Source organism: Labrus bergylta, chromosome 21 (assembly GCF_963930695.1).
Source record: "Labrus bergylta chromosome 21, fLabBer1.1, whole genome shotgun sequence".
Classification (NCBI taxonomy): domain Eukaryota; kingdom Metazoa; phylum Chordata; class Actinopteri; order Labriformes; family Labridae; genus Labrus; species Labrus bergylta.
In genome coordinates, this window is record NC_089215.1 from 21,142,356 (window position 1) to 21,169,517 (window position 27,162).

The 27,162-nt window shown below is 40.8% G+C and overlaps 4 protein-coding genes across 17 annotated transcripts; 2 read left to right on the forward strand and 2 right to left on the reverse strand.

Moving 5' to 3' along the window:
• Positions 1 to 265: 265 nt before the first annotated feature.
• On the reverse strand, positions 266 to 1,871 carry snu13b (SNU13 homolog, small nuclear ribonucleoprotein b (U4/U6.U5)). The gene is made up of 3 exons (XM_020648175.3): positions 1,671 to 1,871; positions 1,362 to 1,482; positions 266 to 727 (listed from the first exon to the last, which is right to left on the reverse strand). The coding sequence occupies exons 1-3, from the start codon at positions 1,671 to 1,673 to the stop codon at positions 465 to 467; spliced, it is 387 nt and encodes a 128-aa protein (XP_020503831.1). The 5' UTR covers positions 1,674 to 1,871; the 3' UTR covers positions 266 to 464.
• Positions 1,872 to 4,040: 2,169 nt separating this feature from the next.
• On the forward strand, positions 4,041 to 10,958 carry uqcrc2b (ubiquinol-cytochrome c reductase core protein 2b). 2 transcript variants are annotated; one of them, XM_020648126.3, is made up of 14 exons: positions 4,041 to 4,181; positions 5,194 to 5,280; positions 5,673 to 5,822; positions 6,021 to 6,085; positions 6,182 to 6,238; positions 6,374 to 6,498; positions 7,631 to 7,728; positions 7,819 to 7,876; positions 7,999 to 8,094; positions 8,236 to 8,435; positions 8,978 to 9,058; positions 9,185 to 9,261; positions 10,327 to 10,480; positions 10,625 to 10,958. In XM_020648126.3, exons 1-14 carry the CDS (start codon positions 4,149 to 4,151, stop codon positions 10,706 to 10,708), a joined length of 1,365 nt encoding a protein of 454 aa, XP_020503782.1. In that variant the 5' UTR covers positions 4,041 to 4,148; the 3' UTR covers positions 10,709 to 10,958. The 2 variants fall into 2 exon arrangements, with proteins under 2 accessions (XP_020503782.1, XP_020503781.1); XM_020648125.3 differs by lacking the exon at positions 5,194 to 5,280 and adding an exon at positions 5,316 to 5,417 and having other exon boundaries at positions 4,123 to 4,181.
• On the reverse strand, positions 10,698 to 14,870 carry LOC109994723 (octapeptide-repeat protein T2-like). 13 transcript variants are annotated; one of them, XM_065949464.1, is made up of 4 exons: positions 14,115 to 14,870; positions 13,177 to 13,263; positions 12,798 to 12,833; positions 10,698 to 12,618 (listed from the first exon to the last, which is right to left on the reverse strand). In XM_065949464.1, exon 4 carries the CDS (start codon positions 12,084 to 12,086, stop codon positions 11,364 to 11,366), a length of 723 nt encoding a protein of 240 aa, XP_065805536.1. In that variant the 5' UTR covers positions 12,087 to 12,618; positions 12,798 to 12,833; positions 13,177 to 13,263; positions 14,115 to 14,870; the 3' UTR covers positions 10,698 to 11,363. The 13 variants fall into 13 exon arrangements, with proteins under 13 accessions (XP_065805536.1, XP_065805538.1, XP_065805541.1 ...); XM_065949466.1 differs by having other exon boundaries at positions 12,798 to 12,836; XM_065949469.1 differs by having other exon boundaries at positions 10,698 to 12,202; positions 12,306 to 12,836.
• A 626-nt stretch (positions 14,871 to 15,496) lies between these two features.
• On the forward strand, positions 15,497 to 27,013 carry LOC109994722 (uncharacterized protein C16orf52 homolog A-like). The gene is given in 5 exon segments (XM_020648176.3): positions 15,497 to 15,684; positions 22,653 to 22,727; positions 22,730 to 22,762; positions 22,765 to 22,863; positions 24,658 to 27,013. Coding segments are annotated over 5 exon segments (498 nt in total). The 5' UTR covers positions 15,497 to 15,578; the 3' UTR covers positions 24,843 to 27,013.
• The last annotated feature ends 149 nt before the right edge of the window (positions 27,014 to 27,162 follow it).

Consider the following 27,162-nt stretch of genomic DNA (forward strand, 5'->3'; position numbering starts at 1 on the left):
TCTTGAGGCACTTATGTTTCAAGAAATAGATTTGAGAATACAGAAAATACATTTCTATAGTTAAACCTATATACCTGCAACTTCACTGTTATAAAGAAAATATGTAAGTTTCAATTTGTAAACACTTCAAATATCAGGGCTAGTTTTGAGGCTTTATACAGTTCAACTTGTGTTTGACAGTATGTGATATTCTCCAAGATGTATTTATAATGCTGATAATATAAATCAAAACAATGTTATGAATTCAAAGAACAAAACCCACAGATTAAATAAAAAGGATTTTATTATGAATCAGAACATGCCATGGCAAACTGATACACTGAAGTGGACCAACCGTCCTACAAAGTAAAAAAAAAAAAAAAAAGGTTCACTGTCTTGTCGTACATAACATAAGAGTAAAGAATATTTTTCCATCAGGAAGTAGTCTCCTTTTTTATGAGAATATATCACAGTGCAACAAAAAGTTACACAAGCAGTCTCTCGATGGCCGTCTGGACAGACTGAATCTGTGGTTTGAGCTGAGACCCCTCCTTTATGGTGACTGAGGTAGCAATGACGGGGCGCGACACCCCACAGGCTCGTCCCAGAGCCTGCTTAGAGCGAACGAACACGTACGGCACGTTCTTGTCCTCACAGAGCAGAGGCAGGTGAAGGATGATCTCCAATGGTTCAGCATCAGCAGCCATCACTATGAACTCAGAGATTCCTCTGTTCAGAGTCTTAGTGGCTGGGGGGAAAAAAAGTAGATTGAGGATCAGAACACAAAGACACAACATGCTTCTACCAATCAAAGTTAAACTGTGGCACATTGTGATCTCACATTCTGCATTTGGTTGTGTTTTTTTTCAAAAGGATCATATTAAATAAAGTGGTGCTAAACTTCATCAAACTAGTTGGAGCAGCTTCTGGCGTGCAGACTCTGTCTTCCTTTTGATTTTATATTTCTATGATTTGATTTATATTTTAAGACTTCAGTCAAACAGACAATAAAGTTAAATTTATTATCTTATTAGATAAAAACAGGCAGCACCACCTGAGATATTACAAAAAGCACCAAGAAAAAGTTTGCATTTAAGTGTGAAAAATAATTATAATATTAACTCTTTCAATGACAAATAGTTACAGCTTTTCAATAATTAGATGTATAATCTAAAGTGACTTTATTTAGAAGGATCAGGGTGTTTAAATGCACATTGAAGCCACATGAGAATACCATGTTTATTTGGCTTAACCACGCTGAGACACCACGTTTTCATGCTACACTCATGACGCATTTCAGCCTCAAGTTTTCAAATGGCTACCTTCTGTGAACCGACGATCAAGTCTACATCTCATCACAACATGATTATGTTTTTTCTCACCTTCATTGGCCCCCTTCCTCAACTGTTTGTAGTTGGAGGCTTGCTGCACCAGGTCCAGGATGGTCTTGGTCAGCGTGGCGTCGGCCAGCGGGTAGGCCTTTGGGTTCACTTGAGGTTCAGTCTGATCACAGAAAAAAACAAAAACAAGACAAATTGACACCAATTCAACAATGAGGAAATACAATGAAGTGAGAAGACACGAGGATCTAACTTGTGTGAAGTTAGTTTCCTCTGTAACCTACTTTCTATAGCTAGCTAACAGCTAGCTTGTCTGTTAGCATCTCTCTTAATTCAGAACTCAGTACTCACCATTATGAAGTGTTTTTCTCGTATTCCGGCCCTCTCGGCGAAATGCTTCACGGAGGACTATTTGCTTTTCCTTGGATATGGAAGGGAAACAATACAAAATATTGAGGTTTTGTGTAAGCTATGTTTTTGTTATGCTACGAACTCCTTAAGCACAGTTACATGCAACCAGTCCAAACGTTCACCACACGTGTGAAGTACCGCACATGCGCAATGGAAAAACAGCGAAAAAGGGAGCGAGGACAGGAAATGCTTTTTTTTTTGGATGGTTAGTGGGCGGGGCTTTTCCCCACGACTCCACTTTCCAGAAGCAGCAAAAAGGAAAATCCAGGAAAATTGCTGTTGTATGTTCATCCTCTATAAGAATATAAACATTTTTTGTATGTTTTAAATTTGTCAATAAAGACGGATTAAAAAAAAAAGGAAAATCCAGTCTATGGGAAAATAATAAAATAAAATAAAAACAGTAGAAAAGACATTTATTGTTATTCTTATTTCGTGAAAATATAACTATTGGACATGTTTACTATCTTCACTACTGTGTTATGTTGTAGATGTAGTTCATTTACAATCTTTTATTTTTTATTTATTTTTTATTTTACAGGGACATTGCATATTAATAAACATTTCTGTAAATATGCCAGAGTTAGCCAAAAGGCTAATTTTCATCTGTTGTCCCTGGCCAGATTTTATAAAAGGCTCCCTAAAAAAAAAAAAAAAATTCAAACATTGCTAAAAGCTACAAAAACAAGTATTAGTAAAAGCACGTATCCAATAACCTACTAAAGTAACTGTAACGTTACACGTGCACACAACAAGACAACATGTAACACAATATACAATAAACACGTACAAATTACAAATTACACAAGGCCACATAAAAAACATTGAGTGAGCTATACCTGAAGCTCACCTCAACAGACAACTAACACGCAGGCCACAGTCATTTAAAAAACACAGTCATTTTCAAAAGACACAAGGGGGCAGCAGCGAGCGGAACAGGTTTAGTGCTGGCAGATGTGGTTATCAAATAGCCACTGTTTCAGATTTGAACCAAATGAACGATATGTGTTGCTGTCTCTGATAACAGTTGGGATGTTGTTCCATTCACGTGAGGCTGTAACAGAAAAGGCAGACTGTCTAAAAACATACTTCCTCAGAGGAATAATGCAGTCGCCTCTTGAGACACCCCTCATGAAGTGATGGTGTGTTTGTTCGTATGCTTACAAACTCTCTGAGTGGGGGAGGGGCCAAACCATGTGTGATTTTATAAAGGAGGCATGCAGTTTTGTGTTTAATCATGTTCTCCCAGCTCAGGAGGTTGTATTTTTTGAGGATTGAACAGTGGTGGAATTGCTTTGTTTTTTTTGTCTAAAACTTTTGTTGTTTGTTTATACAAAGACTGTAGTGGTTTTAATGTGGTGTGACTTGACTGAGACTAGCTTGTCAAACAGTGGGTCATATATGAGAAAATCATTGAATGCATGTACATCTTGGCTGCTTCAGTAGACATGGAGTTTCTGATAAATCTGAAGTTGGCAAGGTTAAATTTAATTTGTTTACAGACTTTTTTTTTTTTTACATGTGCTTTGAAGTTCAGGTTGGAGTCAAGTATAATGCCAAGGTATTTGAATTATTTTATAATCTGTAGTTTTTCTCCTGACACAAGTATATCTGGATCGGATATCTGGTTTGAGTCATTTGTTTTAGTGAAGAACATACCAACAGTTTTAGACACGTTAAGTTGGAGACAGCACTGATTAAGCCATGCTGTAATTTTGACCATTGCGGTTGTTAGTTTTGAAGCAACTTCTGCTTTTGTTAAACCATGCACATACAAAACTGTATCGTCAGCATACATTTGAATGTTAACCTCAGGACATACAGATGGCAGGTCATTTACATACAGGCAGAATAAAAGTGGGCCCAGTATAGATCCCTTAATTAAGGGATTAATTGTTGCTATTCTGTGTTTTATATTTGATATGTTGGCTAAGTTTTTAAGTTTTTTTTGTACTCACTTTTTTGTACTTTTCGTTAATTAATCACATTTTAAATTTTGGGGTGTGTTGTGGAGAGATAGCAGCACATTATTTAGATGATTCTTGCATCTTTTTTGCAGAATATATTTCAGGAATAAATGTGTGTACAACAATATTTGTTTTTCATTCACGTAATGAGGTTTTATGAGGCAACAGCCCAACATTAGCCGGACAATTATTTAGAAAACTGTTACTATGAGGTAAAGGGAAGGAAAAAACTCTTAATTAAATGGAAATATAATGGGGTGAAATATTTTCTGTGAGATTATTTAGTTTTTTTCCTCCCGTACAGTTATGGATGTGGCTATTCGTCTCCACGGCAACAGAGGGCGCACGCTCAGCTCTGCGGTACTTTAGCAAAGTCGCATGGCATTCTGGGTAGGGCACTTTCAACGCCAGCCATATTGCTCTATCGTCCTGACCGCAGGAGAGAGGGGAGATGAAGGGGATACGAGGAATCAGTCAACTCTCGGTAAGAACTGCTCTAACTTATCATACATGTGTGTGTTTTGGTGGAAAAGTCAGAAACGCTGCATGTTCGTTTTGTTTTATCTTAGTCTGAATTAAAATGTAGGATAATTTCAGGTGTGATGAAGAAACAGTCAGCTGAAGCCTGTCATGACGTCACGACTAGCTCTTAAATAATAGGCATTAAAGCAGCCGGTAACGTTTCATAATGTAAACCGGTAATTATACGTTAAAACTACTCTTATAAAACCTTATTTACTGATCTGAACTGTAGTTAACAGACACGTTAACTTGGTGTATTTAACATAAAGAAAGAGCAAACAGTTAGCACCCTGCAGAGTGTATTATCGATACCACTGGATGTTGTGTGGATTGTGCTTACAGTGCATTTCTATTTAGAGGTGCACCCCTAATATTGAACTTTGTTAACAATTTCAACCTATATCTAAGAATATCTTGTAAGGTAAAAATTAAAAAGAAATAACTCATGTGGTGGGAAACCATAAATCAATCCACCCTAAAAACATTATTGAACATTTTGTCATATTTGTATTTAAAGGCCTATGTGTATTTGAAAAAGACAAATCTAATTTCATGTTTTATGCTGATTAGATACTGACATCATTTGTCGTTTTTCTTACATTAGCCATGACATTTTTTAGGTGACATGATTTTGTTTAGTTTTTGTTCATTCATAGATACCAGAACTGTTTTTTTCTTTATGAACTACTGAAATTAGGCAAATATATAGTCATAAGTAATAAAGTAATTAGCAGTATTGCTGCAGGAAAAGGTGTCCAGCTACACCTTTCATGTACAAGAAAGACTAAACAGACAGAATGCAACTATTTGAATGCGAAGATGAAAAAAATAAAGTATGTAAAGAACATTTACTGACCCCATTATTTCACAATACTCCTGATGTTTACTCTTCTAATACTGCCCCCACCTCAGTGCACCATCCAGCAACACATTAGTTGTAATGTCCCGTCTTCCCATATTCTCTGTTTTTCCAGACGAGGCTTTACGCGGCCCAGGCGGCCCGTAAGGTGGAAATTGCGGGGGCGGCAGAACCTGTTAAGTTTCAGCCGCAGGATGTACAGGTCAGTGGTTGTTGATTTGTCTTTTTTTTCCACAGAGACGTACCTATGCGGCTGCCAGATCAGGCCAGTCCCTTGCTCAGCCGCTGGCTGGCCTCAAGCTCTCTCCAGGGGCTGCCCACTCGTACCAGGACGTTCATGTATGTGTACAGGGAGTGATGAGGAGGACTGTGCTGGGGTTGGTTTGTCTAGGCAGGATGGTTTTGTGTTTGAATTCCTTCAGAAACTTATTTAAGCCTTAGCTGTTTACCTTGTCTTTATGTATTGGCATCATGTTGAATAATCATAGAGGACCCTTTAAGGTTTTAACTCAGGCTTGATGGCGGATATTTTTCAGACCAGTACTTGATTTAAAAAAAATGACACTTAAGGACATTTTGTGTCCTTCTGCCCAGGTGACCAGACTGCCCAGTGGACTGGTTATCGCCTCCCTTGAGAACTATTCCCCGGCCTCTAAGATCGGAGTATTCGTCAAGGCCGGCTGTCGTTATGAGACCCCTGACAACCAGGGTGTCACCCACCTCCTCCGGCTGGCCTCCAGCCTGGTATGACGCTACATACTTTGTGTACTTAAGTAAAGTAATGTCGAACAACTGTTAATTATTTAGTATTACCAGTAGGTACTTTTTCTGTCACAGCAGTTTGAATATAGTGTTATTGATGTACTGTTTTGAGATATGTTGCTGAGTGAAAAATTCATGGTGTCTCAGCTCGGTGTTAACATAGCTTTTGTACGTTTCTAGACAACTAAAGGAGCTTCGGCTTTCAAGATCTGCCGTGGTGTGGAGGCAGTGGGGGGCAGCCTGAGGTCAGTAACTTTAAAGAAACGTCAGGATTGATTACACGCTCTTCCTTGGTCACAGTCTTTTTATTTGGATATCTGAACATTTGTGTTTCTTTGCAGTGTGACTTCATCCAGAGAGAACATGAGCTACACAGTCGACTGCTTGAGAGATGACATGTGAGTCTTTTTGTAGAAATAAACACCAAACTGTTTGGTCCAAAGAAACGTGTTATCGACCGGGCTGCAGAAGTAGTAGTAGTTTCGCCACTTAATATTGCTTACACCCCCCCCCCCCCCATCGTTTCTCTTCAGTGACACGGTTATGGAGTATTTGATCAACGTGACCACGGCTCCAGAGTTCAGGCCATGGGAGGTGTCAGACCTCACACCCAGGCTGAAGATGGACAAGGCCCAGGCTGCACACAGTGCCCAAACAGGTATGCCTTTATTTACATTGTTGTGTCCATTAAGGGTGTAACAGTAGGTGTATTCATCCAGAACTATCTAGTTTAGACGTCACAGTTCACTGAATGCAGTCGTACGATAAATATGTCTGAGTGGAGAAAAAAAGACAGTGACACATGGCTGTATCCACAACCCAATCCAGGTGGCGCTAATGCTCATAACTATTTGCTAACTGCTAATAAACAACAAATGAAGAAGAAGCTGACACAACAAAACACACAAAGAAGAAGAGGAAAGTAGCAAGATGTCACAGCAGAGCTAGGAGACCTGCCTGCTTTAAATCAGCTGTATGGAAAAAATTTGAGTCGAAGTGCGATGATGAAACTGGAACATGCTGATGAATATTAGACGGCAGCAGCGTACAGATCAACAACAACGGACATGTTTCAGCTGCACCCTGAAGAAGGCGCAAGCCGATACGCTGGTGTTTTCTTTTTTAATTGAATTGAATTAAAGGCCTTCTATATTTTTCAACCATCCTGAGTGCCTTGACCTGGATTATTTATACCAATGTTTTTTGGTCTTTAGTCCTCCTCCCCCTTTTTTTGTTTTTTCCTTCCATGAGCACCGATGGTTTGAGGGATACCAGAAGCACTCCTGTTGTTGTTTTTTGGATATGTTTGAGCGTTGAACGCTGATGAAGCTTTGTGCTGAAACGCGTTCCGTTGTTGATCTGTACTCTGCTGCTCTAACCAGATAATACGTACTTCAAAGGACATGTAGTGGACTGACTCTGTTTTCTTTGTAGTCTTTTTGTGGTCGTACACCTTAAAATTTGATTACAGTTTGAGTGTGCTTCTTTTTTTGCTGTTTTCAAAATAACATTGAGAAACCTAGAAGTAAGCAGAAGTTTACTTTTTGTTGCTTTTTTCTGACTACAGGCAGGTCGTTTCTCTAAATAATGTCACACTTACTTTAATATTGCAGACCTGAACTTTTCATCTTTACTGTAGTATTAAGGGGGGGGGGGGGGTAATACCCAGAATCTATCTTCGAGTCCCTACAGACATAATAAAACGATTGAAGTGAAGAACACAGCACAGGTTTGAGCTCTGACATCATAATATTGCAGTTCATGATCCTTCCTCTCTCCATCTTCTTCAGGTGTGGTTGAAGCTCTTCATGCAGCTGCCTACAAGAATGCTCTCTGTAACTCCCTGTACTGTCCCGATCACATGGTCGGCAACATCCAGTCTGAACATGTAAGGGTTTCTTCTGTGTTTTTTCTTTAAGATTTCTGTTGCTCATGCCCCATTTTAAAGCCTTCTTTTCACTTGTTTATTTTCCTCCAGCTGCACCAGTTTGTTCAGAACAATTTCACAAGCGCAAGAATGGCTCTTGTTGGACTCGGTAAGGGCCTCTTTACCTTTTAGGAACAAACTGATTCTGTTTTAACTTGATGTGTTTATACATAATAGAAATGGAAACTCCTGTAATCCTGGAAAAGTTTTTGATGGTCGTCTTTCCTTCAGGTGTCGACCACACGGTGCTGAAGCAAGTTGGAGAACAGTTCCTCAACATCCGCAGCGGGGCAGGCACCATGGGGGCCAAGGCTCAGTATCGTGGAGGTGAGCTGAGCTGGAGTAGCAAACACTCTGCATGTTTTCTGTGAACAGCTTGCTATTTTTCATGTGCTTAAATACTTCCTACCCAATCAAATAAAACGCCTTGTATTCCCCTCTGTCTCCTCTCCTGCCGCCTCCCTGTAGGTGAGATCCGCCTGTTGAACACCAGCAGCCTGGTGCACTCAGCTGTGGTGAGTCAGTCAGCAGCAGCAGGCAGCAGTGAAGCTCTGGCCTTCAGTGTCCTGCAGCATTTACTGGGAGCTGGTCCGCATGTCAAGAGGGGCTCCTGCGTCTCAAGCAAACTGGTTCAGGGTGTTTCCAAGGCAACTGCTGACCCCTTTGATGTGAGTGATTCTCAAGTTTTAGTTTTAACTTTTAAAAAAAGAGTTCATATGCCAGGGCTAAAAGGCTTTATATGGGATTTTTTGATCCAGCAGATGTCGCCCTTGAGCACCAGCATGAAACCAAAACAACTTGCGCTGCATTGTTGTGTTAGCATGCTAATGCTAGCGATCTTTATTATGCTCGTATCTTCACACTGCATGTAAATTTACCTGAAATGAGCGTGATCTAGAAACACAGTTAAGCAGTGAGTACAGTATGTTATTCTTCTTTTCTCTAGTCCCTCAATTAAACAACTTTTATACGTGAGGGGAGGAGTCATCCGGCTGTCTGGGCGATGTAAACAAACTGAAGATAGGACTCTGAAAACATCACAGACAGTGGGACTCGGGTGTTACACCCATTGTAGACAGTCATGACTCACAGAGTTATTTTCAGAGGATATACTTGATTTCTATTACATTTAAGTGTGAAAAATCGCATATAAAGCCTTTAAACTGCAAAGATAAACATTTCTATTGTCTTTTTTTTTTGTCTTTCACAGGTGAGTGCTTTCAATGCGAGCTACTCTGACTCTGGTCTATTTGGGATCTACACCATTTCCCAGACTGCAGCAGCTGGTGATGTGAGTTTCCAACAACTGTGATGAGTCTTTTTTATTTATCACTGTTCAACAAGAGTGAAGCAGAAAGTAAAACTGAAGATGGTTACATATTTTTGATGCAGTCTCCGTCCTCTCGTGTCTCTGCAGGTGATCAAAGCAGCTCTCGCTCAGGTCAAAGCTGTTGCTGATGGAGCAGTCACAGCTGCCGACCTCACCCGGGCCAAGTAAGACTAGCATCTGTTTAATCTGAACTATGAACTATGCATTGAGGAGTACATTTTATTATAAGTCTTTACTAGGTTAACATGAAACAACATCAAAGTTTGTTGAATTGTAAAGAAAAAACATTTTGTCTTAGCAGCTCCTACAGTTGAAAGGAAATTTGTATATTTAAATGTAGTGAAATGTAACTAAAACGGAATAAGCCGTGAAACCAGTTGTGTGACATTTTAGGAAATAACATTAGAATAGGTAGATACATGTCTGTCAGAAGCAGATTAGTGTAGCTTCGCATTAAGATAGCAAACGAAGGGAAATGGCTAGCCTTGCCGTGTGCAAAGAATAAGTACTAGTCTCACAGAAGCACTATTTAAAACAGTTTTCTGTTGATGTTTGATTATTTAATGTTTTAAGTCAAATGGATGCTTAATGTAGACTGTTTGTTACCTTGAACATAACCAGGCTAGCTGTTTCCTGCTCTATCCACTGTCCTAGCTACAATGGGAGCATGTAAAGCACAAAAATAAAAAAGAGTAAAATTATTTATTTCAATTGGAAAAGTTTACGAAAAGCACCTTTTCTTATTCCTACCAATTTACACGTAGAATTGTATAAGTGTGTAAGGCTGGTGTTGTGTATACAGTTATTTGCCCTCTCAAAATCTGAATCCAGGTTCTCCTTTTTTTTCTTTTTATAATCATACATTCACAGACATTTGTGTATATTGTTCAATTGTGGTTAGACAATAGAGTGATTCCTCTTTTCACATTTTTGTAAATATATACAGAAAAAAATAAAATCTGAATCCAGTTTCTTAATAAAGCAGTTACTGCAGTGGCCACTTGGTGCCATCATTTGCTTTCTCTGTGATGGAGCCCAACCTTTACCATATCTGGTTAATTCTCTTTCTATAATAATTCCCATGACATAATCCAAAGAAACAAAAACAATTAAATGTTCTGACAATTTGTATTTTCCCTCTCATACTAAAAGTTATTTAGAAAGTAGATCAAGTTAAATCTTTTCTCATTAGTTTGCATGATTATGGCTCATGATGCACTTCTCTGCAGGGCTCAGCTGAAGGGACACTTCCTGATGTCTCTGGAGACTTCGGAGGGTCTGCTGGAGGCGATGGGTAGTCAGGCTCTGTCTGAGGGATCGTACTGCTCCCAGGAGGAAATCTCCAAACAAATCGACAATGTTTCCCTGACTGATGTCGCAGACGTAAGACATTTGTTTCTTGTCAATGCTGTGTTACAGTCATATTGGTATCCATGCATTTACTTCAGGTCGATTTGCCTCATTTTTTGTTAAAATGTCATTTCAAATTATTAATAGTTCTCTTGACTTTTTTATTTTCATTCCTAGGCTGCCAAGAAATTTGTGTCCGGCAAGAAGACTATGGCATCCAGTGGAAACCTCGTAAAAACTCCCTTTGTGGATGAGATCTAAGACCCTCCTTGTGACCTCATACTGTACTCTCTGATGGCAAAGCAGAATTTGTTTCCCTGACAGAAAAAAAAAAAAAGCATCACTTTTTTGAAACGCTGTGGCTCTGAGATATATAATGTCATAGCACCGCTGGGTGTTTCTAGGTGTTGTAACAGTGTATTTTCAGGTTATGCTGAAATGTTGTGCTCCTCATCTGTCCACATTAACTGTATAGCTGATGTAAAATACTGAATAAATTCTATCTACCTTACAGAGGGACTTATGTTATGTTCTGTGTATTGTATTCTATAAGTATGTGTAGCAAAACAATTCATACTCGAGAGCTGTTTTCACACGTGCACTTGTGAACATTTCAGACAATCTGCCCCTGAAATCCTCCGTAGTTGCTCTGACATTTCTCTCCCAGCGGGATGAGGAGACAGAGGGGAGGTCTCAGGAGGCATGACATGCAAAACGGACCCGCTAAGATTGCTGATGAGCAACAGTGACATTGTTGCCTTTATATTGATGACACATGTCACGGCCAGCTCACAAACCCGTGACAAAAACTGGAGGAGACAAGAAGCACGATTCAACAAACAAGTTTATAGGTAGCACAGCACGTTAACCAAAAAGGTACGGAGCCTCGAGACATCCTCTCTCCGCAATCTCCTCCTTATGTCTGTAGGGACTCCATGTCTCCCTGTCTCCTCCACGTCTCCCCGTCTTCTTCTCCACGTCTCCTTCTCCATGTCTCCCCGTCTCCTCCACGTCTCCCCGTCTTCTTCTCCACGTCTCCTTCTCCATGTCTCCCCGTCTCCTCCCCGTCTCCTTCTCCACATCTCCCCGTCTCCTTCTCCATGTCTCCTTCTCCACGTCTCCACGTCTCCTTCTCCACGTCTCCTTCTCCATGTCTCCCCGTCTCCTTCACGTCTCCTTCTCCACATCTCCCCGTCTCCTTCTCCATGTCGCCATGTTTCCTTCTCCATATCTCCTTCTCCATGTCTCCCCGTCTCCTTCTCCACATCTCCCTGTCTCCTTCTCCACGTCTCCCCGTCTCCCTGTCTCCACGTCTCCTTCTCCACGTCTCCTTCTCCATGTCTCCCTGTCTCCTTCTCCACATCTCCTTCCGTCTCCTTCTCCATGTCTCCTTCACATCTCCCCGTCTCCTTCTCCATGTCTCCTTCTTAACGTCTCCCCGTCTCCTTCTCCATGTCTCCCCGTCTCCTTCTCCATGTCTCCTTCCCCGCGTCTCCCCGTCTCCTTCCCCGCGTCTCCCCGTCTCCTTCTCCACATCTCCTCGTTTTCCCTCGTTTGGGCTAAACCCAGTGCTTTCCTGAGTAACCTCCCGGGCCGCCAGCATCAGCCAAGGCAAGCCCTCTTTCCACTCACTCCCCATCAGCAGAAAGCCCTCAGCAACAATTTAAGCATCTGATGAAAGCGCTCCAGCACCCCCTGACTCTGTGCACGATAAGCTGAGGACTGCGGGCGCCTAACCTGAAGCTGCTTTAAAATCTGTGCAAACATGTGAGAGGAAAAGTTGGAGCCTTGAACCCTCTGAAAAACCTTTGGAATGCCGAACACAGAAACAAACTGGAAAAGAGCCTTCACAACAGACCTGGTAGTTATTGACCGCAAAGGATAAGCTGCCGGGTATCTGGTCGCCTGACACATAACTGGCCAGAGGGCAGAGGCCGACGCTCGGGCCCAGGTCACAGCGCTGGGAGGGGACCCGTCTGACCAGCGGCTCGTCCTCAGCAGGATGACGATGCTGTTTAGTCAGTACCGGGGCCAGACCTTCCAGTGGCTGCTGGCCAACGACGTCGGCCAATCTGCTGGCTGGCCACGAGAAGGAGCGTGAGGGGGGGGCGGCAGCAGCTCCCTCACCTGCCACAAGGACTCCCTGCTGGAGTACGCCCGTCTCTTTCCTGCTGTGGTGGCGGCCATAGCGGTGAAGAGGAGGACGGGCACGGATACAGAAGGTCAGCAGGGAGAGGGATAGGGTAGAGAGAGGGAGTGAGAGAAAGACAGAGAGCGACATGAGATACAGAGCCAGTTTGGTCTGGTTTGGCTTATGTCATTCTTCAAAACCGGAAGAGTTGAGAAATACTTTTGCAGCAGAGAAAACCTGCTGCGATCCTGGATCCTGCTTAAGAAAACAACAAAAAATACAACACAACAGGAACCAAGAAGACTCATCTAAACTTCAACCAGGAGCTGTGTTCACTTTAAATCCTCCCATGTGGCTTAAAATAACCAGCAAATGTGTCTTTTTGGTCTGCTGCTAAATGCCTCTGTAACAACAGAGGATCTGGACTGAATCAAAGAATCTTATTCTATTCTTTTGGTCTGCTTGCTGCTTCTGAAAAAGTAACATCTGTATCTGATTATATGTCGGTTCAAATCTGCCATTAATGCCATTATTTTGTGTTTATATTATTATTATTTTGAGAAACCGTTTCCTTGCTGTTTTGTGTTCAAAATAGTACCTGCAGTCCCATCACACTGCCACTAGGTGTCGCTGTCTGATCAATCTTCAGGGGGGATTATGGGACGTCCCACTCCGGGATAGTAGCCTAAGAGATAGAAAATCAAAAAGGCAGTTAATACAGAGAAAACAACACACAAAGTGGCCTACTGAATAAGATCATAACCGTAGCCTAGTTTGTTGTACACTAACTAACTAACTAACTAACTAACACAGAACAGACATGGCTCTCTGCTCAGTGGTTTGGGAAAAAGCCGACCCAGCATTTTCAGTGACAGGCTAAATGAATGTGCATAATACACAGCCGAGAAGCGTTTACATCGTAACATTTATCCAGTTAGGCTAAAGCTGTTGTGGTGTTTTGAAAAACTCGACATACACTTTGACTACTGCGGTGAAGCCAGCCGCTCCTCGAGTTTACCTGGTGAAGTGAGCCGCCCCGAAATTTGAAGTGCTCACGTATTCTGATCTTTATGGTAAATGCTCCAGAGCGAGCAGGAGGAACAGACAGAGAGAGCGAGTCCGTTATTAATCTCCTTTTTCAAAATAAAGTGATAAATACAGAAGTCTTACCATAAAACTGACTATGAGATACACGTGTATGAAACGGGAGCAAACAAAATACTGTTCAGGGAAAAGCTTCAGAGGTCGGTGAAATTAGTTTGAGAATAATACTGCGAGTCTGCGGTAACTTCCGTTTTTCAAAATAAGGTGTTTTCCTGGGGGAAAAAACATGTTCTTACATATATATATATATATATATATATATATATATATATATAGTCATTATAGTTCTTTCACTATAATGAGTCTTTTTTTCTGACTTTGATGTCTTGTAAAAAAACATTCTTCCATAAGTAGACAATGATTCTGATATGGTTGGACTTAGTACTTCTTAGACTACATGCACAAGTAATATGAAGTACATTTACTGTGTACTTTTTGAGAAATCCACTGTCAATCAGTCCCCGATCCCACAGACCACGCCCTCTGGCACCTGAAACAAAAGAAAGACGACACAGGGGACCAGGAACCAGCAGGGTCGTCACACATGTCATTAAACAGATATAAACAGTATAAATTAAAGGGCAGAGAAGAACATACCGGGGAGCAGAAAACATAATGAAGCAGTTTCATTATATGCATGAGGATCACTTACACAGGTTGTGTGCTGGTTGCAAGATCTACACGTGATACTGAATATTACCTGCTGCGTTCAAACACAATTTTACAAGTTGGCTGGCAGGAAAAATCCACACATGCTGCGCTCATTAAAAAAACTAATCTGGGAATCTTTCCACAATTAAATACGAAACTAAAAATTAAATGAGAGTATTGAGACAACATGGATGAGTCCAAGATCTGTTCGGAGTCATGAAAAGTTAAAACAGTTGGAGCTCTTAGGCAGCTGAAATTAACTGATGATGATCAAACTTGTCAAAACAGTCAAAATGTGGATGTGAGATCTTTATTTTAAATTGTCTAATGCTTTTTTTAGTTTCATCCCTTTAATTTATAAGTGTTAAGTTCTGTCTTAAATAGTTCTGTCTTGAGACGCGTTCCAGCAACACTTTCACACGATTACACGGCACACCTTGACCTTTCATAATTTGTGATGATGTAAAAAGCGTACAAGCAGCGTCCGCCGCCGGTCACGCAATTTCTCGCGAGAGTTGCCCACTACAGCCATGGAGACGTGAACTGGCTGAATTTTTAGTTTCCATTGCTGAGAGGAAATCATCCGTCTTGCAGGAAACACTCACATTACGTGCAGGAGGGTTGTTGAAGAATTGAAGAGACAGCTTTCTGCTTGTGTGAGGAGATTGAAAGGTTCAGAAAAAGCGCTTTAATGTGAGCATGTGATGCGTTTATCTGAGTGTGCGCTTCCACAGGAAAAGACCCAGCTCCATGCAGACTCAGGAAACAAGTCGACTGCATGCATGAATCCGTCTGCATCGCTCGGGATTTGATTAGCAATTAAAGAAAACCAATAAAACAAGGTAGAAGTTGCACCTGCTTCCTGTTAATGTGACTGGGGGATGCATCCAGAGCGAAGTTACCCATGATCCCGGGCTGCGACCGTCTCCTCCTGGGCTGGAGAGGAGCCAGCAGGTCGCCCCACGTCCGCCGGCTGTTTGTTGGACTTATATCAGGGGATCGTTCCTAATTTTTTACTAACAGAGTGCAAAGTATCACCTTCCAGGGAGAAAAAATGGACACGATGTGCGGACAGAATGTGGAGCCCATCGCCATCACGAAAAGGTCCCAAACGGAACCCAGGCTGGGATGACGATGGAACAGGAGATTTGCGGCTTTAAGGTTACTGAGGTGCTAGATGTCCCGCCTCCCTCCAGGTGAGACAGAGGCACACACACACTCTGTGCTCATCCTGCGCCCAGAGACATGGATAAACTCACGGTGATCTCAGGATGCCTCTTCCTCACTGCAGACATCTTTGCCATCGCCAGCATCGTCAACCCGGACTGGATCAGCACCGGAGACTCAGCTGGTAGGATGTTTATTATCGCTTCTAAAGAAATGGAAACTAAGGTTAGGCTCCGTTTTTAGGTGAAACAGGTCGGATATGCTTTGCAGACAGCAGTAAAAACCAATGGGTGTCAGAGGTCAGTAAAGATGGGATATTGTGAAAGAGTGACTAGACTGAGATTTCAGCTGATTTCAAAGAACTTAAAGGTAACAGTTACACACAAACCATACTAACTTTCCAATGGAGTGTATCCCCTGTGTGTGACTTTTTAACCCCTTAATGAAGCAACAGTACACAAGTTTATAACCCAAGTTTCCTCCGTGGGTGAGTCAGCTTCTTAATGTTAGCCATTCAGCTCAAATTAACATAAATAACTCACAAAGTTTAAACAGATTTTGTCACATAACATGTTTGATTTCAGTTTTTTGTGTTAGGATCTAGTTTTCTGTTTGGTTGAAAGAGGAATGGATCATCTGGGAATGGGGGGACACTTTGTTGAAGCACCAATCAGGGTTTTAATCCTTTCATCAAAATGTGACCATAGTTACCAAAACTACCATCAGTCAAATCTGGTAATACCAGGCCATCTTTTCCCCAGATGAAATATGTTTATTTTTTCTCTTGTGGTACGCAGAATAAGCAAAGCCCTCTTATAACATCACTATTCATAATGGTAAGGCTTTGGATTACAGCAGAACCAGAACCAGCATCTTTTGTAGTCGAGGAATTCTTCTTCCCTGTCAAATCTGAGTTCCTACATTACCCACAATGCATCTTACAAACGTTCAGAGTTTAAAGGTGTTCCATGTAAGAAGCAGCTAATATAGCCATGAACTGCTCCTCGCCATAATCAACGATGACAAGTGGACCTTCTTCTCTGCACCTACCTGTACCTTTTTTTTTTTTTTTCATTTTCAAACTTTTACTCCCAACTCAGACTCAAGTGACATCACTTGAGGCAGTTTATCAGATGTCAAATGGCTCCAACCTGAGGCAACAAAATGCGCTATACAACAACCTGAGGATCATTTCACCAGTTTGATTGTTTCATATTCAGTCGTAGATATGATAATAACGATGGTATAAGACAAGAGATTTCAAATCGTGTTTTTAAGGCATTTCAGATAAATGAGTTATTCACCACCAGGTACAAATGACAGTTGTTAGGTCTGAAATGATGTTCCTGATGTTTTCTCATATGCTTACCTTGTTTGGGTATAAAAATAATGATTTTATCAGCAGTATGATTATTTAACAGTTCAGCCAATAATTACTAGCACTGTATTGAAGCATTGAGCCAATCCTACTGTCTTCTATTAACAGTCAGGCCCCGTTGTTATTGCAAAAGATTCATATTCAGATGCAAAGTCCAAAAGCTAAACATAGACTGCAACTGATGCAACCTGCAAACAAACCTCTTCAGTGTATGCACAGCTGCATAAAGCACATAACCAGCATGCACGCTTTTTGTTACGGGGTCTCGCTTGTTGTAAGAAAAAAAAAAGACTCAGCTACAAGTTTAGTAAGTAACGAGCAGTTCTCTTGACTCGTGATTAAAGTATTTCACACTCTGAATCTGTTTTCACAAATGAACTAAAGTACGTGGTGTTGTGAAATTAATGTGCTTACTTTACTAAAAGCCCATTTTTCCTGTTTAATTATCCAAACAGTAATCACCTGAAGGCAGGAAGTGTTGATGGGAATGAAGATGTGTGACTTTTAATTAGGCCTCCTGGGAGAGTAATGTTTTCTGCCTGGAGGATTAAAACCTCCTCAGGCTCACTCATGATGACGTATTTTATTTTGGCTGTGAGTGCTCAGCGTGTATGTAGTGGTCAAAGGCAGAGAGAGAGAAGCATTGTGGGAAAATGAGTGGTTCATACTTTTCTGTCAAAGTTAGCCTCTACATTAAGTTAACTCTCTAGATGTATTTAAACAGAAGTGGAATAAAGACTTCTCTCTCTCTCTGTGAAGCTGCGTGACATTATGTGAAAATGTTTGTTTGCTTACTGAAGTGTTTTGTGGAGAGATTTGAAGCAGCAGGAGCATCTAGGTTTATGAAGTGTTCACAAAGTAAAAGTTCCCACACACACACACAGTCGCACACACATTTCTCACTAATGTGCACACAAAGTGCAGCGGCAAACATCTTATATCACAGCTGGCAGGCTCACTCAGAGGTAAACAAATGAAACCATTGCCATGTGGTTGCTCGGGTGGGAATCCCCACTCTCTAGTTTTATTTCACCGTTTTTTAAGGATTAAGAATAGTAAGAATGTTGTAAGAACTGCACCTTAACATTCATTTTTTGGGGCGTTTCATGCCTTTGTTGTAGAGCAGAGAGGAGTGGATAGAGGAGGGAATGACATGCGGCAGTGGGTTGGAGTCTGCTTTGAGGACTATAGTCTCTGTGCATGGGGCGTGGGACATAACCGCTAGGCCATCCTGTGCCTAGCATTCAATTCTTTTGGTCATTCTTGTCCCTTAAATCAGTGGTTCCCAAAGGGGGGGTCGCGAGATGCCTTCCAAAAACAAATACAAACTGGAAATGACACATTTTACCCATTATTGTGAAATCACATACAAAAATGTTGTTCACTTAGTTTAAGGCTGCTGTATTTGTTAATAGTTGTTCTAATGTCAGTGTTTGGATCGGCCCAGTAGTGCGTGCTGCTGTGTACAGTGTTAAGCTTTAACCACTTCCAGGGACAGAGGGGGTCCCCGGTCTCTCGTTATTTTAGGGGTCGCGGGATGAAAAGTTTGAGAACCCCTGCCTTAAATCAGTGAGCCACGACCTGTTCTGAGGCCAACAAGCAGCATTATTGTATGAATTTGAAACCACCCCTTGTACAAGATCCCATATTGTGCTCAGCAGACTCACAACGACAAATTTCGACTTTGGACTTAGTCAAAAACTGAAACATATTTTCTCCACCTTCTGTTTGAACTGGACCAGTCCTTTGAGCTTCTCGTTTACCTCCATTCCATTTTCAACAAATAATCCTCGCTTGAGAATAAAGAAATGAACAGCTCCTCTCTTTTTCCAATCATGGAACCCATCAGCCATCGGCAAATCATGACATATGCCTTTGGGAGCGACGGTCAGTGTTTCCAGCGTAGCATATTCTTTGTTGCTTTTCTTTCATAATATCATTCTCAAGTTGCTTCTGCTCTTTTTCATTTTTTTTTTTTTTGCTTTTGTTTTTCAGTTGTTGCTCTATTAATCATATTGAACAAAACACCAAAGCACTCTCTGTAATAATTGGATGAAGCACTCTGGTTGGACATAAGAGTCCAGTATGAAGGGAAATGGATGCACTGCTTACATTGCCCCCCCCCCCCCCCCCCCCCCCGTGGTCTGAGAGGATGTGTTTAGAGGGAACAGGATGTCCGGTGTGTAGGGGGGTGAATGGTCAGCCTGCAGGAGGCTGTGGTTCAGGCCTGATGTTCCCACCAGTCCCCTCCTGGTTTCATTGACCAGAAACCACACCCATGATCAGGAACTGGAGCCGTTTCAAGCCAACGATGAATATTTAAAGGCCTGATTGTATTTTGATGCTTTGACAGATAACGTAGTAGCATTAACAGGAATAGTGTGGGAAGTGTTTTTCAGAATGGTCTGTTGTTGGTTTATTTTGTCCCCTTTTTACATGCTTTACTCATTATACAGTTATATGTGAATCAACAGGCTAAAGAACAAGGTGTTTATTCAAAAGACACTTGTGCATTTTTACTCTCTAATTACAAACATTTCCGGCGCCTCCCTGTGTTTTTCCTGCACTCTGCACTTAATTTTGGCCCATCATGACAATTATGTTAATTCTTCTGTTGCCTGGTTTTTAAATTGTCCTGAATAAATCCATAAAAATGTGTAAAAAGCTCCTATGTCTGCTCGTCGGGGCTCTAACTGCGTGCTGAAGATAATAAGTAAGAAAAAAAAGGAGGGAGACTAAAGAATAAATTAAAGTGTGGGAGGATTTAATTATGCATTTATTTGCTGTGTGTTGTGAGGAGTCTTCTGTGTAGTCAGACTGGATGCAGAGTTTGGCTGACGCAGATTGCTGATTTGTGTGTGTGTGTGTGTGTGTGTGTGTGTGTGGTATGAAAAAGCCCACCTACAGTCAGCTGTATCACCCACCAGGGGTTTGTGCTACAGGAGGAGGACAGATGATTTGCCGCCGGATGTAAGGTCATTGATTTCTTGTTTGTTTTTTTTGTATTGGTTTTTAGTCCTACACTTTGTCTCTCTTTCTGTCTCCGTTGGGCGGTTCATGTAAGAAGCCTGAACCTGTTTGACGTCATACATGAATCTCAGGGGGGGGGGGATGTGGGGAAACAAAAGGACTCCTGGGAGGTCATAATATCTCCCAGTAAGAGTGAATGATGTCATATGTTGCTGGCATAAAAGTTAGTTTGTTGTTTAGTAAAGTCACATAACGGCTGCGCTAATGCCAGCTATAAGCTGACTTTCATATAACCGGCCCAATTTTCAATAGACTGAGATGCGTTATTATCTTCAGGAACGTCCTTTGATTTTGCACTGGCTAACTCATGCCACCAAAGTCCTGCCCGGAAACTGGGTTTCATGATTGATGACCAGCTAACACTTAAGCTCCGATTGGCCCGGTCACGTTGATTCTTCCTGTACAACATCAGGAAGATCAGACCTTACCTGTCAGAACACGCCACACAGCTCCTGGTACAGGCTCTTGTGATATCACACATCAATTGCACTCTACTGGCAGGTCTTCCTACATGCACTATCAAACCTCTGCAAATGATACAAAATGCAGCAGCACAACTGGTCTTCAACCTTCCTAAAAGAGCACATGTCACTCCGCTGTTCATCTCCTTACACTGGCTCCCAGTTACTGCTCGCATCAAATTTAAAACTCTGCTGCTCGCTTACAAAACAGCGACAAAAACGGCTCCTCCTTACTTTAACTCTCTCATCCAGGTCTACACTCCCTCCTGCCCACTATGCTCTGCCAAAGAAAAGGCGTCTGATCCAACCTTCACAACAGGGTCCTAAGACGCTGACTAGACTCTTCTCCTCTGTCGCCCCCCGGTGGTGGAATGAACTTCCAAACTCCATTTGATCTGCAGAGTCCCTCTGCACCTTTAAGAAAAAGCTAAAGACCCAGCTCTTTCATGAAAACATACACACTTAATGATATGATTGATGATGATGATGTTGATGATGACAAATGGTTTTGTTTGATAATGGCAATTCTAGGATGGTTTTGATGCTGATTAGAAAAACCTCAAGAACAGCTGCTGATATTGTGCTTTGCCTGTCAGCACCTGCGTCCGATCGGACTTAAAGCTTTTCGTTAGCATTTTTTGACGTTGTTTCCTCTTTTCTAGATCCTTGTGTTGTACTTACTCTCTGATGTACGTCAGACTCACTTGGATAAAAGTGTCTGCTAAATGAATTATAGAATTGTTGAATTGTAGAATATGACCCATTAGTCAGAAACCTCTCCCATTGATACATTTTGCAATAGGCGTTACAAGCGGATTCCTTAGGATCCCACAGCCAATCAAAGCAGAGAAACCTGTGATGTTGTGTCAGCTAGTTCCATACAGATTTGACATAAACATGTAGAATCTGTTCTTTAAGATCTAGATTTTAAGTAAGGGAAGGGGTTTGGATTTCAGCATATCAGCTGGATTTGTAGTATGAAAGAAAAACAGCCATATGGAGAGCAGAAGCAGCAGAACGCTGTCTGCAGGAGTGGCATACCGGTTCCCATGGAGTTTGAGGAAGAATCATTGTCTTTTAAAAGAGATAATCTGCATTGCAAGTGCAGCTTCCAATCTGTTAAAAATCCAACTTTCTTCTCCTCATGAGGACAGACCTGACAAAGATTGAATTTTACAAATCTGCATCATGATGTGATTTCAATCAGGAGAGACTTAATTGAGAATGAACAATTATTAATTTAACAATTATGTGCAACAATTTAGATTTGAATGTGCAAAGTCTTTGGGATTAGACTCCATCGTGACGACTTCATGTACCCGGAAGGGTAATGAGGCCGACAGCAGGCTAGGATTCCTTTGGAGTCTAGTCTAGTCTAGTGGAGTCTAGTCACTGGTGGTGGTGAAGAGGAATGGAGGCTGTGAAGAGCCTGAATCTGGACTCTGCTGAGCTGGAATGGAGGTGACTGAGGCGGTGGTGGGTTGCAGCGGTTGCCCTGAAATGACAGAATGACTGTGGAGAGAGAGAGCTGTTTTAGCATTTTGCCGCAGCAGAATGATTGTGAGAGAGGTTGTGCTGAATCTGGTTGGTTAATTACTTAAAGAATAAACGCCCATTATCGGCTGATCACCAGAGCAGACTACCTGTGAAAGAATATAACCAGTCTTCCTGTCTGAACTTACGCTGAGCTCCATATTTGGCAAAACTTCAGATCAGTTAATTGCAAGTAATTTGATTTCTTTTCCGGGTTTATGCCTCTGTTTTAGTGAACTCCCTGTGTAACTTTGTATTTCCAGATGAACTAAAACACACACACAGATTACACCTGAGGGGATATAATAATAATACTTCACTTTGCTTTTGATCTGAACACATGGTTCCCTCTGAAGATGCTAACTGGGCTGTAAACAAATGAATGAAAAAGGAAGTTTTGTCTTGTAGGCTTTTTGGGCGAGCAGCTGGTTACACCTAAATGACTGAGAAGTTGTCTATCATTCCAAGAGGCATACATCATTAACAGGTGATGAGGGATCAGTACAAGAATTGAGTTCCAGCAACCAATTTTTTGTAGCTTCCTGTTCAACATATTACAGAGACATTTGGTACGCCATGATTTGGTAGCCAAGACTTTGCATTTGTAAATAACAACAAATCTTACAGTTGAGTTTTCTAATGGATTCTTGTTAGACATTGGACTCTGATCTCACCGCATTACTCATCACTATCACACAGAAATCTTTTTTTATTTTTTTTTACGTTTTATCCCTCTCTGTCTTCACCCAGGCTCTCTGACTGTTGGATTGGTCCGACAGTGCCAGACCATCCACGGCAGAGACCGGATCTGCATCCCCCCGCAGCTGCCCCCGAGTGGATCACCACCCTCTTCTTCATCATCCTGGCATCATCTCCCTCACTGTCACCTGTGGCCTGCTGCTGATGTCGCGCTGGCGCCGCGAGGCTGCCCGATACGCCCGATGGATCGCATTCACAGGGAGTAGGTTCTCACAATATTATTAAATCCTCTTTTTTTTTTTTTGTGGATAAAAATCTCTGAATGTACCCTAATGCAAAGATTGTAGAGTCTTGGACTATTTTAAGCCAATTAGGAATCAGAAAAAAACTTTAAGGGCGAGTCAAAAGAAGTCTTTTGAACACCAAATGTTGCTTTGAAAGAATTGAATAAGTAACATATCTTTGTGTCTTATATTTCAGTGACAACATTGCTTTAATATCACTCTAACCCTCTTTAGCTGTAAAGCAGAAACTTAACCCAGTTTCAGGCTAAATCCATTATCCATTAGTGTACATACCTAGTATTATTCTATTATTGTATTTTTACTTTATTTAACTGATGTACATATGTTTGATTTTTAACTTCTTGTTATTTTTAATAATTATATTCCTGTTTCTTGAGCTGTTTCCCACCTGTTTCCCCCGTGGGGGATCAATAAAGTTTATCTTTGTCTTTATCTTTATCTTTGTCTTTATAGTTCATAAAGAGAGAAGCTACTTGAAAGTCCCCGGTATAAATGGAGCTGACCTCAACTTTAGAATCAAGCATTTCATTTTGGGAAAGCTTTTAGTCTTGTAATAAAGAACAGGAGAAGGGACTGCTCAGAGGCTGCCATAATTGATATGTGAAGGTTTCTATTTTTACAGCAAAGGGACAGAGTTTGTTTAAAAAGAGACGGTTAGAGCAGCAGCTGTGCTTCACTCAGCCCTATATACCAAAAAATATGAAAAAGACAGGAAATTACTGGATATATCTGACCATGATCAGATCATGATTTCTCTCTATTTTCTCTACTTTTTTGAACTGCTTAGCTATTACTTGTAGCTTAGAGAAAAAAAATGAACTGTTTTGTTGTTACTTTTTACTAACCTTGCTGTTTTTTCATCCTTAACTTTTATTGAACCTTTCCGTTCTGTTTAATCGTAGCTTTAAGCTAACATTACTATTCTGATTGTTTATCTGCCACTCTTACTGAACGTCACTGTTCTATTTATCTGTAATGAACAAACGTTACACTTCATACTATCCATAACTCTTTGCTAACATTTCTGGTATAAGTGTTTATCCCTTATTACTTTTAGCTAATGTTACTATTTGAACGGCTTGACTGTTACTTTAAGCTAACAAAACAAATTGGACTGTTTCTCCAACATATTTTAACCGTTTAGCTTTTACTTTAAACTGACACAAGTTTATTGGCTGTTTTTTAAAGGCTTTATATGCAATTTTTCACACTTAAATAAAATCCTATCTTCAGTTTGTTGACATCGCCGGGACAGCCGGCTGACTCCTCCCCTCACAAGTTGTTTAATTGAGGGACTAGAGAAAAGAAGAATAACATACTGTACTCACTGCTTAACTGTGTTTCTAGATCACGCTCATTTCAGGTAAATTTACATGCAGTGTGAAGATACGAGCATAATAAAGATCGCTAGCATTAGCATGCTAACACAACAATGCAGCGCGAGTTGTTTTGGTTTCATGCTGGTGCTCAAGGGCGACATCTGCTGGATCAAAAAATCACATATAAAGCCTTTAACGTTTAATAAAGTATTTTTACTGTTTTTTAAAGTATTTTAACTTCAACCATTGAGCCATTGCTTTTAGGAAACTGCTTTAAACTATGGTCTGTTCGTTTTAGCCTGCTGTTTAATTTACCTGCTGACCTGCTAACTGCTAACACACATTTGTCTGACAATCTTTCCTCGTGCTGAGTTACTGGTCTAGTAATGTTGATGTTGATTCTTCTTACCTTTTTGTTTTCCTCTGTCACAGTGGTCCTGTTTTGTATGGCTGCATTGATTTTCCCAATTGGCTTCTACATCAACGAGGTCGGAGGACAGCCGTATAAACTTCCTAACAACACAGTGGTGGGCTCCTCATATGTACTCTTCGTTCTTTCCATATTCTTCACGATAGTGGGACTACTGTTTGCTGGAAAGGTGTGCTTGCCTGGCTGACACATCCCTCCTCTTTCTGCATCTTAGAAACATCATCGGAGGCTAATGTTTTTTTTTTTTGTTTTTTTTTTAAACGAAAGGACGTTTCTGTGGAAAACTCAAGAAATCACAAAGTGAAGCATCTGTGTTCGTGTTGTGCCTCTCTCCATCTGGATCAGGTTGCTTCAGTTTTAGCTGAAGCAACATTTTTTTGTCTGATGTGCAGAGACTGAGCTGGTGCAAAGAGCTCTGCAACGTCCTTCAGTTTTGTCCATCCTGATGGACAAGTATGAAGTGGTGAACAGACGGGAGAATATTGAAAACCATGATAGAAATGGATTAAAACACCGGGATTTCAAGAGAGGCCTACGGTATTATCCATCACCTTAAAATGTAATGACAGATAACAGATAAGCCTGTCTTCTTTAATCCCGTCTGAGATGCCTGTTACTGAGATAAGACTGATGTCAGGCTGCTGGCTGCACCAAATATTGGCCAGTATTCTCCAATATGATGGAGATTCTTCCCTGAAACATCAACATGGACACTGTAATATATCACATGAAGTTTCACCTTTTTGACACATTCTATTTATTTGTTTAAATGTTCAGTTTTTGTTCTTTTGTAAAGGTATTTTTTATTAAAGGGCCTTTTAGTAATCGCAGAGTTTCCCTGCTATTGAAATGTGTGGTCAATCACTTTGCCTTAAACAGCTCATGACCTTAAAATAACTCTACATCATTGAGTTTCATGGAATCAAACTTGACATCCTGGATGTTACTCTGGTATGTTATGGATAAATGACATTGCAAAAAAAAAAATTGTATGGTGTTGGTTTAGCAAGCTTGTCAATCAAACTGTTCTTCTGACAGTGAGTCAATTCAAACTGGGGTCGCATCCGTTCAGACTCAGAGGGGTGTACTAAGAAGAGGGAGTGTTGGGTAGACATTAGACAAGGTATTATAGGTCTTATAGGTATTTTTATTTCACAAAAGGGGGCTTTAAATTATCCTGATGACTAATTAGCCACAGTAACTCCTCTAATAATAACTTTATTTAATACTTTTCACATTGGGTTCAAAGAACAAAACCAGAATGGAAACACTAAAAAATTCAGATTAAAATATCACTTCATGAAAAAAGTAGCAATAAAAAACAACCAAATCAGTTTGATAAGAAACATTATTATTAAACGTGTTGAACCACAATGTTACTTAATAATACCACAAGATGAAATGATGATGCAGATACAGTACAGTGGCACAGACTGTGCATCATGTTGCAGATTTTTGCAACAAGAACCAACCTTCATTCAGTTAGTGATGTAAAATCTGAACCCCCCCCCCCCCGAATTCTCCTCATTGTTTCCTGTTTGCAGGCAATACAAACACTTAAAATTTCACTAAGCAGATCATCCATGCTCTGAATAATAATGATATGTCTGAATTCTGTGTCCTAATTACAGTCTGTTTTACATCACTGGTATTACTGATCGAAAGCAGTCTGTAGGTGATTGTAAAAAGTCTTACTTAATGAAGTTCTATTTGGTTTGGCTGGTTTGATGTAGGCCTATTCTTCTTTATGGGGCGGTGTTTGATAACTGACTTCCTTGGCTTCACTGTTGAAGTCATCTTAATGTGCAGCCTCTGCAAAGGAAGGACATTAAAGACACTAAATCAAGTGATCATTTCAACAATCCAATGAATTAATTCATGCATCGCCCTGCCTTTCTTTTTTGCAGCAAAGTGGTTGCTAATATATTTCAGTATACGCTGTCATTGGTGTTGATTCTAACAACAATACAGGAGAGCCTTGGTTAAAATATCAGATGATAAATACTGTACTTATCTTATTTGTTAACATACCTTTGTGACACCTTCTGACGAAGACAGCTCAAGTATGTCTAACTGACTTCCTGATCCCCCCCCCTTTAGACCCTCTGTTACAGCTTTGTTATTATCAGTGATGTAGTGAATGTATTGTTCACCTTCTGAAAGTTTTTTCTGTACTAAACACTGTATCATGAAATGACTGAAACTAGTTTGTTTTATACATTTTGGGAGCTGATGCTGACTTTGTTTCTGTGTACATGAAGTGACCGCAAGCCTTTGTCTTTTTCTAATAGCACTGTAATGTTGTTGAATGAGCATGGATGATCTCATGTCATTAAAAATAACTTTTTAGAAGGTTGATTCGCTTGTCTGTTGCATATTAATTTAATTTAACTCTATCATCTGTGACGTTGGTGTGGGCTGGTGCACACAAGGGGTCGAGAACGAGCAGGGAGACGTGATTGGTTCATAAAAATCGCAGACATTGGTCGAAGTTTTTTCAGGCTCAC

What these genes read in the sequence shown, in the direction of transcription:
- uqcrc2b (XM_020648125.3), top strand. Translation starts at nt 4,149, where the DNA reads ATGAAGGGGATACGAGGAATCAGTCAACTCTCG. An exon ending in TCCGGCTGGCCTCCAGCCTG is followed by an intron (nt 5,823 to 6,020) that starts GTATGACGCTAC and finishes GTACGTTTCTAG; the next exon opens with ACAACTAAAGGAGCTTCGGC. An exon ending in GCAGTGGGGGGCAGCCTGAG is followed by an intron (nt 6,086 to 6,181) that starts GTCAGTAACTTT and finishes GTTTCTTTGCAG; the next exon opens with TGTGACTTCATCCAGAGAGA.
- snu13b (XM_020648175.3), bottom strand. An exon ending in GAGGAAGGGGGCCAATGAAG is followed by an intron (nt 728 to 1,361) that starts GTGAGAAAAAAC and finishes TTTTCCCCCCAG; the next exon opens with CCACTAAGACTCTGAACAGA.
- LOC109994723 (XM_065949462.1), bottom strand. Translation starts at nt 12,086, where the DNA reads ATGGGGAGTGAGTGGAAAGAGGGCTTGCCTTGGCTGATGCTGGCGGCC.